Source organism: Cricetulus griseus, chromosome 3 (genome assembly GCF_003668045.3).
Source record: "Cricetulus griseus strain 17A/GY chromosome 3, alternate assembly CriGri-PICRH-1.0, whole genome shotgun sequence".
NCBI classification, from domain to species: domain Eukaryota; kingdom Metazoa; phylum Chordata; class Mammalia; order Rodentia; family Cricetidae; genus Cricetulus; species Cricetulus griseus.
In genome coordinates this window covers 185,905,836-185,916,403 of record NC_048596.1, presented here as the reverse complement: position 1 = coordinate 185,916,403, position 10,568 = coordinate 185,905,836, and the positions used below count along the sequence as shown (strand labels likewise).

The following is a 10,568-nucleotide window of genomic DNA, read 5'->3' as shown; positions in this document are numbered from 1 at the left end:
TTATGTCTGCTTTATCAATGTTTTATAGTTGTCAGTATGTCAGTCTTTCTCCCTGTTAATAGTTAGAATTTCTATTGTTGTGATAAAACACTATGACCAAAAGCATCATCTTATAGCTTATAGTCCTTAATCTAGAGAAGTTGGGGCAGGAACCTAGAGGCAGGAGCTGATGCAGAGGCCATGGAAGGGTGCTGCTTACTGGCTTGCTCCCCATGGCTTGTTCAGCCTGCTTTCTTACAGAACTCAAACCAGCCCAGGGGTGGCATTGCCCATAGTCAGCTGGGTCCTCCCACATCAGTCATCAATCAAGAAAATATATCACAGACTTTTCCAGAGACCTATCTGGTGGGATATTTTTCTCAACTGTCCCTTTTCCAAAATGACTGTAGCCTGCATGAAGTTGACATAAAAACTAGCACAGCCCACTTGGCTAATTGCAATTTCTTGTCTTGTTTTCTAGGCTGACCTTGAACTGTGTGACCCTTCTACATCAGCCCTCTGAGTGTTGGTGTTACACTTATGCACTGTCATGCCTGATATATTTGATTCTTTTTGATACTATAGTAAATGATACTATCATTAGTATATAGAAATGTAACTGAGTTTGTATATTGCCTTAAATCTTGCTACTTTACTGAATTGGTTTACTGTAGCAGTTATTTTCTTTTGTATGTGTGGAATATGTAGGATTCTTTTTTTCTTTTTTGAGACAGGGTCTTGTGTGCCTCAGTCTGTTCTCAGACTTCCTATGTAATCAGAGATGACCTTGGATTCCTGATTTTTCTCCTTCTGCCTCCTGGGTGCTGGGATTATGCATGTGTGTTACCATACATGTTTTATGTGGTGCTGGGGATTGAACCCAGAGCCTAGTGCATGCTCAGCAAGCACTGTACTGGCTAAGCGACAACCCCAACATAGGGTTTCCCACATATAAAACATGACCCATGCACAGAGATAATTAGTAGTCAGTTCTCAATTCACCTTATTAAGGCGGGGTCTCTCTTACCCTGTCATGGGCTCCAAGCTGGCCCGTGAACTTCCTGGTGAGCCTGCTTTCTCTGCCTCCCATCATGCTGTAGGAGCGTTGGGATTCCAGGTGCATGCCACAACATCCAGCTTTTTTACGTCAGTTGCTGGGTTGGAATTCAGGTATCTAGGTTTGCTCAGCAAACACTTTAACCTGCTGTACTAGTTGCTGTTCAGTTGTAATGAAATACCATTGTAGGGAGACACCCTAGCCCTGCCCAATAGTCCTGGGACAGGTGTCAGGTGGAGCCGGGACTCGCCCATAAGGTGAAGGAAAGCCGGGGTGACGTGTAAGGGAAGCTTCTTAAGGGCTGCACGTGGAGACTCTAGCTCCTCTCTGGCCGCGCTAGCTGGGTTCCTGTGACCTCGCTCTGGTCTGCTTTTTGCCCTGGTGCTTTCTTGAATAAAGAAATCTTACCATCACGGACCAATTCATCTTTGAGCGCACGCTGCACACAATAATCATCATACCATGACCAAGGCAACTTGAAGAAGAGTTTGACGGATAGGAGACCGTCATGGTGAGGTGGGAGTACAGCAGCAGGTGGTAGGCATGGTGGCAGGAGAGGAAACTGAGGTGATATCTTCAAATGTAAGCAGGAAATTGAGAGAGCAAGCAGGAAGTGGGATGAGGTTACTAATACTTAGAGGCCACCCAAGTGAGGCACTTTCTCCAGCAAGGCTTACCTCCTAAACCTCCCCAGGCAGTGCCAGCAACTAGGGACAAAGTGTTCAAATACCTGAGCCTGTGGGGGCGGGGGGCATTCTTATTCAAACTGCTACACCTGCTGAGCCATCTTGCCAGCTTCCATTTCTAATCTGGATATCTTTGATTTCTTTTCCTGCCTAAGCACTCTGGCTACAGTTACTAGAACTGTGTTAAGTACTAGGAGCAAATGTGGGCACCCTTGTTCTCAATCTCAGAGGAAACTGTTAGCTTTGAGCACAAAGCTGTGGATTTACAAAATGCATTTCCGCCGGGCGTTGGTGGCGCATACCTTTAATCCCAGCACTCGGGAGGCAGAGGCAGACGGATCTCTGAGAGTTCAATACCAGACCAGGCTGGTCTCGAACTAGTTCCAGGACAGCCTCCAAAGCCACAGAGAAACCCTGTCTCGAAAAACAAAAACCAAACAAAACAACAACAACCCCCCCAATGCATTTCCATAACCATTTCTTTTTCAGTATCAGATATTAAATGGTTTTGTAGAGACTGACTTCTTACTTCAGAAACACTTAGCTTCCCCATCTTTCTCTGGCATTCTCTAAGTCTATTCTCTCTGCCTATGCAGGTCTTCCGCCTGCCTGAGCTTTCACAGCTGGATGACTGGGTGAAATAGTAAAATGTTTCTATTTCCTTGCTTCTCATAATGCACCCCTGCTTTGAACCGATACAATCACCCCTACAGAGAGTGAGAGACAGCTTTGAATAATGATGTGACATTCACAGTATCCAGAGGTTGCACTTTCGGCTAACATATATGCCATCTCTTCATGAGATATGGAGATGAGCCTGTCTTTTTTGTAGACTGAACTGTAGACTTTAAGGATATTGAACTTGTGTTTGAATACAGGGGCTGTACCTAAGACTAGGATGCAGGTCCTGTTGGTATCTGGTGTTTTTTCTTTTTCTTCCTTTTCTCTAGAAAATAAAAGCTATTCTAAGCCAAGTTGGGGACAAAGTCAGAAGAGTTTAAGCAGAGGGACATCAAACACCACAAGGGACATTTCCAGAGCTTAGCCCTTCTGCATCCTGGCAAGGTGGAAACATTGTGTTTAGCAGTGTGTTTTCTTGGCCTTGGTTTGCCTGGGAGGGAGGCAAGAGTATTTGAGAATCATTGCCCGCCAGTGCACTTCTTCCTTCCCCCTTCCCACCCTCTCAGAAATGCAAGCTCTTCCATTTCTTCCTCTCATTTTACCCTCGTAGCTATTTGTCTCTGTTTCCTATAGACTGGAAATATAAATTCCAGACATGTACTCAGCTTAACAAAATCCTACCACAATAAAGTAGTTTAGCTGTCCTTGGAGTTTGTTATAATGGAATTTTACTTGTATTGCCCTGGCTGGGGAGAAAAGTAAACTTGTTAAAAGGAGGAATGTAATCTGGCAGCCAGGGAAGAAGCAGATGGTATGTGTGCCCACCCTTCCCCACTTGGAAAACGCATCACTCATTTCTAGCACTTTCTTTTGGATCCTAGAATTGTTTTTCTTTTGGGGGAAAAAAGGTTTCTAGATTTTTTTCTATTTAAAATTCCAGACAGAGACATTAAAAGGGGTTGGGGGGGCACAAATTCCCTCTTGTTGGTTTAAAACCTAATCCGTAACCCAGAGGCTTTATTTGTGAACACTTTCTCCTACCGAAGTAAAGAGACCAGAAGGTTTTGGCATCTGGAGAACACAGCATTGAGCAGGTTGCTGGGGATGGACAGTGCAGAGAAACCAGGAGCTCATGGAAGCTGTGTTGTTTGTATCTTTATTTCAGAGTCTGGGCCTGGAGGTGGGAGTTGGGTACCGCAGGTCACTCCACTTCAGGAATTAGGCAAACTCAATAAAGCAATAGCATCTTGTAAACCAGACAGGGGCCTTGATGGATGACTGTGAGAGGAGTTGATTCCAGTCAAGAAAGAGGGTGGGAACTCACTGTCCTCTGAAAATGTGTAGGAACGTGCTTAGGGCGAGGAGTCGATTCTAGCAATATGAGGAGCCTGGGGGAACAGGGAAGAAACAGAAGCTTTAATTTGAGGATAAGTGAAGGAGTGACTTCTTGAGGACCAGTGTCATGGCTGGACCAGCTTTATGACCAGATAGCTCTGTTGTAGGGTGACATCCCCCTTCTGGGATCTCATGGAATAAAGAGGTGGTAGGAACAGTAGGCATGGATAGGCCCAGGCTGAGTGGAGGGCTGGGGTACTTCTGTGGGATGTCCAACCACATAACAGAAGGAAGAAGTCTATTCTTCCTTTCCCTCTTTTCCCTTCCACCCCTCAATGGGATTGAGTCAGGGGAGGAGACAGGTCTGCAATGTGAGGTACGGTAATTTGTCTGTGGGACGGTAATTTGTCTCTATCTACAGGTGTGAAAGGAATGATCACTATGAATCCAGGTCGCTAGTAAGCTGTTTTTGTTTTTTTTTTTTCTTGTATGAATTCTAATCCAGTATATCTTTGGAGAATGATGACACATTATTGCTGTTTTGGTTCATGGGTCAAAGAAAGGAGACATTACAGCACCGAAGAGCAAGCGGCACACATACCCGAGAAGTAGGACACTCCAGTGTACTTGGTGATGTCCATTTTTGGCGGGATGTCCTGGGATAGTCCTCTCCAGCCCAGTGGACTGCATACTTTCCCCTTTGGGGAGTGTTCCAGTTTGCATGGGCCTAGGGCTTTGGCACAGGGCCTCGTGTTTCCAGCCTTTAACTTCTTCTCTTCTATCTCATTCTTCAGCTTCTTGTTTTCTTGCTGCAGATGGACCATTATGTTGTGGAGTTGGCTGTGGGGGAGAGGAAAGTGAGGAGGGCAGGTGGGTGTTTGATCTACTTAGCTTGGCTTCTCGATGGAAAGAACCCAGAGGGTGTCACACGAGAGGGGTGAGGAGGGCCCACTTTTTCAGAGCTGGCTTCTCACATATACCCTGTACAAATGGAGGACAACCTGAACCCCATGGAAGAAGCTCAGACATGGGGGTGAGGAAGACCCAGGAAGAAGACCCACTCTGCCAGTTCTGGGCCTCTAGTCTATGTTTTTTGATGGGGACCATTAAGCCTGACTTGTCTGGTGTTTATGGAAGGATTCAGTTTGACAGACGATGGAAATCTGATGAACCAGAAGGCTGCTCTGGACTGTTCTGACTGTATGCTCATCTTTGTCTAGGGAATGCACTCACCCAAAGTCAGCACCCTAGTTCTATCTGCTCCCCTTTCTGAAGAGTAGAGAGTATAGGGTTCCTGGCTCTGTAGAGAACATAGCCATTTTTTTCCTCCCTTTTTACAGATGAGTTGGTAGAGGCAGGGATATAAAGCAACGGAAAGATAATTTAGTGTCTTCTCCATGGCGCAATAGATGGCAGCTATTATCAACCTATGGATTTCTCCTAACAAGTCTTGAGAGCAGTGGATGATGGAAGACTATGGGGACAGGGGAAGACATTCAGCCTCCTGGACCATTTCTCTCCTTTTCTACAAATGGCTCTATCACTACAGATCAACCCTGGCTTGATGCTTCAACTTGGAATATTTTTGGCTTCATAACAGTGTGAAATGATAGACTCTCATTTTGAATTTGGACTTTTTTCTCAGACTGGCAAGATGTGGCCCAGGTTTTTTGGAAATGCTGGTAAGTGGCCATGAACTTCAGCCTACAGTCATACACAGCCACTACTCCACAGGACACCATGGGACTAAGCTGCTACATGTGGTAAATTATGGGTATTAAATGCATGTTTGGCTGGATAATATTTTCAACTTACACTGGATTAATCCAGACACGGCCCTGCCTTAAGTCGAGGAACATCTGTATTCTCAGCTCATGAGGTCTTGGGAAGATTAAAAGTCAGTGTGTGCTAAACAATTAGAACACTGCTTCCCACCCACCAAATGGCAAACATTAGTTGGGATAATATTATTAATATTTATTATTAAAAGATGGTTTTCCTTCAGATAAGACCAAGGAAGTTCACGAATAAGCTCATGGTGAAATGGCTCTCTGGAACTTGGTACAATGTAAGGAAAAGCCTGGAGTTACCTGTTACTTAATACTTGTTTTTGGCAGTCCTAGGGATTGAGCCCAGGGCCTTTCTAAAACCATACAAAGGTTCCCTTACTGGACTATGTCTCTGACTTCCAATTAAACACTTTTGAGACAGGGTCTCATTAAATTACCCAGGCTGGCCTTGAACTAAATCTATAGCCCAGGCAGGCCTTGAACTTAGGCCTGTAACTTAGGCCTTGAACAGTACCACTGGGTATGAGACTTTTGAGATTATGACAATTGTTATTTTAGTTAAATATTTTCATAAAATGTTTTTTTCACTAGAAAATGTCATGATCCTTTTTAGAAGCAATCGTGTGATGGGATTGGACCCTCAGCCTCTTTGCTGGTTCCATGCTTTACCCACTCTCCTGTAGTCCCCAGTCCAGGTGCTCCTGAGCTGGAGGCCAGGTCTGGTATGTCCTCCAGTCCCGAGCACTATGTCCCTCTCTTATATCAGTGTATCTGCTGTCTTCTCCATTCCACACAGCCCAGCCTACCCCTGTTCTTGGTTTCTTATGCTCCATGTCACAGTTCTGTCCTCCCCTCCAACTTAAGGTCAAAGCCCAGGACAGAGCATGCTCTTGGGAGCCACAAATGGATGCCAGGTGTGCAGACACCAACACCCTCAGTCTTCACAGCAGAGTTTGAGGGAACTGCTGCTTGGCCAACATCGTCACAAGACCCCCCTAGAATGCCAAACATGGTAGTTTCTGTGTCCCTGGAAAAAGCCTGGGAAGCACTATCCTAGCACTACCTGTCTAAAAGATTCTCTGTTTAGACAGTCGTTTCTTCACCTCTGTTGTCTAACTTCCTGCAATCCAGTGCTTCACTCTTGGTGGATGGACCTTTGGTCAGGTGCTAAAGCAGATCACAAGGGAGAGTGGAACAGTACAGGAACAGTACAGGAGCTCCAGATTCCTGGGGACCAGGTGAAGCAGAGGAACCTTTAACTTGAACTCCACACCTTGAGCTGTTCCACAAGAGAGCTCCTTCATTCATGGACCTGTGCTACAGCCACTCAGTCCCTACCCACAGCCTGCCTGCCACTGCCCGCTCCTTTCTCAATGATCCTGGCCCCTGAAAATCACAGGCGGTGGTGAGTCGGGGAAGGAGGTGGGAGGTTAACCCCCTCATTGATTTGCTGTTGCGGGAGAGAATTAAGGGCCAGCGCAGTCATACTGGTGTTTCATAGGAACTATTGCAGGTCTCAGGGTCCTTTAGATCTTTCTCTTTTTCCTTGGGGGCTAGTCCCCATACAGAATGTAAATCAGCCAGGGGTGATCCCAAGAGGTAACAGTGCAGAGAGGACAACTTACTCCTTTTCCCCAGTCAGCTTGGCGATGTATTTGATCTGTTCTCGCAGCTTGCTTCCCAGTTTCTCATTGGCAATCCTGTAATAAAGCACACAAGGGAACAGTGGCTCTTCCCTAGATGGTGAGAAGTTGAGCAATGGGCACTGGTCCTTCCCCCATCACTTCATCCCTGAGCGAGAGTCTTGTGAGTCCTTGACAGCTGAAGACCCACACTCCAATGACTGCATACATTTTCAAAGGAATGGGTTCAAGGGGCCCACACGAGACTGGATCCCAACTTGGGAAGAGGAAGCTTGTAGCTCAAAGAAGTGTGCCTTGCATCTGATGCTACCCTGTCCCTGTGTTGCAGGCTTTGCAAACCTGCAAACCTGCCTGGAGGGGTTGAGACCCCTCTGATTCCCAACCCTCGCGTGTGGGTGAGTTCTCCGGCAGGCATAAGTGATTGGTCACTGTGGTTCTCGGTTCAACCTGGCCTTGGGACCCGCCCTACTTTTGTCTGGAATACTTACTTCTGCTCCTTTGCCCATTGTTCCATGTTGCACATAATCTGATCATTCTCCCGGTGGAGCCTACAGGTTTCTTTGGCTGTTCCCCTTTGGGACACGGAGCATGGCTTTGCACACAAGAAGAAAATGAGACTATAAGGGATGGGAACACTGACTGCCTCCTCCCTCCCCCAAATCTGGATTCTTCTTTCTGAGAAAAAAAAAGTCAACTCTGTTGCCCGGCCTGAGGCAGAGTTGCCATATGCAGGACCTTTATTCCACATAGCAGTGACATGCCTGGGGAGGCATCATTCATCAAAGACATGGTAGACCTGTATGCTTACAGTAATGGTTCTCAGACTAATTGGCAGTGAAGTGACTTGTTCTAAAACAGGATTCGGAGTTGATGTCACTGCAAATGGAAGAATCAGGAAAAAGAGGTGCTTCATTTTAATTTAAAAAGGGTCCTGTGGCCACCTCAGGGTGTCCCAAGACTCTATGCCATGAATGGCATTGCTTGGGTTGTTGGAGGTGGAGGCATATCTCAAAGGCCACTTAGCCAATTGAATGGCAAAACCTGGTAGGATGTGCCCAGAAGAGGGAGAACTAGGGGTTATGAGTGGCAGCTGATGTACCTGAGTCCTGCTGAGTCTTGGTCAATATCTATCAACAAGGTCACAGGAAAATAGGTGAGTTGAGGGGTGGCCGGAAGTGTCCAGATTCTGTTTCCAGCAGAGTAGTGCGTGAGCATGTGAGTGTGCGAGTGTGTGTGTGTGTGTGTGTGTGTGTGTGTGTGTGTGATGTGGTGTGGTGTGTGTGGTGTGTATGTGGTGTGTGTGTGTGGTGTATGTGGTGTGTGTGTGTGTGTGTGGTGTGGGTGTGTGTGTGTGGTGTATGTGGTGTGGGTGTGTGTATGGGTGTGTGTATGGGTGTGTGTATGGTGTGTGTGTGTGTGGTGTGTGTGTATGTGTGTTTTGTTCCTAGCATATACATCAACTTCCCAGTCAAGGGTAGAGAGCAAGTGACAGAATCCAGACAGTGCCCACCTCCTTCTCATCTGCAAGGAGGTTCTCTTTAAGGGTAGTCATTTCCTCCTGGAATTCCCGTAGCTGTGTCTCTTTAGCTGCCAGCATCTTGAGATCACACTGGTGCTGCTTCTGCCATTGCAGCACCTGGCTGCTCATCTCTTCCAGTTTCTTGTCAAAGGTGCTCACCTGCTCAGGAGTGCAAAGTGAGGGGGTGGGCAGGGGCGGGACCAGGCAAGGTGGAGGGTGCCCTGTCTGCACTGGAAGCTTAGCTTAGAGTGTGTGCCTTTTATTTCCAGTGACCAGCAGAGGGCACCCCTGCTCTGACCTTCCTGCCTGCCTGCCATTCCAGAAGCAGAGAAGGTGGAGTGAACTCAGCAGCCAAAGGCTATGGCTGAGTGCTAAATAATTCTGCATGTAAAAGGTGACTTTGTAGACCTCTAACAGAAAGGCAGCCCACACCCCCAGACTCTCACCTCTTGCTCACTCTGCTTGTGGAAGCACTGTAGTTTTTTTAATTCCACATTGAGCTTTTTCATCCTTTCCTCATAAGCCATGATTTCATCTTCCAGCTGAGCTTTCCTCTCTTGGGTCTGTTGCAAGCTGCGCTGCAGGATCTTTGTCTCGGAGGTTGCATGAGTGATCTTCCGGAAAAGAGAGAGTGTATTAGAGTGGCCACAGGGTCCCTTGGCCTTCTCTGCTAAGTCTTTAGTGCACAAAGTTCCGGACCCTCCCTGTCCTCTGCCCATGGTGGTGCTGGTGTTCCGGAAGGTGGACAGGGACAGTGATTAGCATTCTGCACCTCCCTCCCCAGTTTTTCATCCCTTCTTCCATTTTCTTTCTTTCTACTCCTATACACTGATTTTCAAAGATGATGCAAGAATTTCTCTGATAATCTGACTTTGGGATAAACCCTGTCTCCAAATCACCCATGAGTGGGAAGATTTGTTAAGAATTGCCATCTCTGCCATCCCACAACAAAGACAAGGACAACAGCATATAAAGTTAAGAGGATGTAGGCCTTCATTGGGCAGACACCCGTCTGTCACAGCAAGGCTTGAGAAGCGAATTGTCAGTCTTACAAGGAATTGGCTTCTGCCCACTCCTAATCCTTGAATTTCTTTGAATACTTTCTTGGTGAAGAGTAGGTGTGGTCTCACCTTCTCCAAGGCTTTCGTCAGATCATCTTGGCAGATGCCCGACTTCCGCAAGACATCTTCATAGACTTCTTTACTGACCATGGTCTGGAGGCAGTTCTTTTCCTTCTGAATGGCTGAGTCCAGCTGCGTCTGCAGAATCATGATGGAATCTTTCTGGCGGGCTATCTGCGGGGAACAAGAACTTCACTGCCGAGGCTGTTTCTGACCACAGATGTATGGCTGTAGGAGGTAGACAAGAGTTGGGCTTTCTGCCATAAATGGCTGAATATCTGTGTTCATGATCACATCTTCATCTCACTGTTAGGAAAGTCAGAGTTCTTTCTGAGTGTCTCTGTATCACTCCAGCCATATTTTCCTTCCTGGCTACCATATCTTCAATAGCAGAAGCCCTGGCACATGCTAACCACACAGAATATATTTCCCAGATATAGAGATGTCAGTCTGGGCCAGGGAAACAGCCCAGTCCACACAGTGCTTGTGAGGACTTTAGATTCCTAGAACCTATTTAAAAACGACGAGTCTTGGGGATGGAGAGATGGCTCAGTGGTAAGAGCGTTGGCTGCTCTGTTGGGACACCTAGGTTCAATTCCCATTACTTACATGGTCGCTACAACCCCCAGTCCAGGGGGATCTGATACCCTCTTCTGGCCTCCACGGGCATTGCATGCTTGTGGTACACAGACATACAGGCAGGCATACCATACATACACATAGAATTAAAACAAACATATGCTGGGTATGGTAGTATGCTCCTATAATTAATCCCAGTGCTGGGGAGGTAGAGAATGTGGAGCTCTGGGACTCAAAG

General features: G+C 46.7%; 1 protein-coding gene across 1 annotated transcript in view; it reads right to left on the bottom strand.

The window, feature by feature from the left end:
* Window positions 1–4,247: 4,247 nt before the first annotated feature.
* The window catches only part of Pmfbp1 (polyamine modulated factor 1 binding protein 1), a 66,028-nt gene continuing 59,707 nt past the window's right edge, over window positions 4,248–10,568 (bottom strand). The window contains exons 14-19 of the mRNA XM_027406115.2: window positions 9,761–9,925; window positions 9,077–9,244; window positions 8,622–8,789; window positions 7,600–7,703; window positions 7,094–7,168; window positions 4,248–4,518 (exon numbers count right to left, since the gene is read on the bottom strand). Of these exons, the coding sequence (XP_027261916.1) occupies window positions 4,248–4,518; window positions 7,094–7,168; window positions 7,600–7,703; window positions 8,622–8,789; window positions 9,077–9,244; window positions 9,761–9,925 (951 nt within the window). The remainder of the gene's footprint in view (window positions 4,519–7,093; window positions 7,169–7,599; window positions 7,704–8,621; window positions 8,790–9,076; window positions 9,245–9,760; window positions 9,926–10,568) is intronic.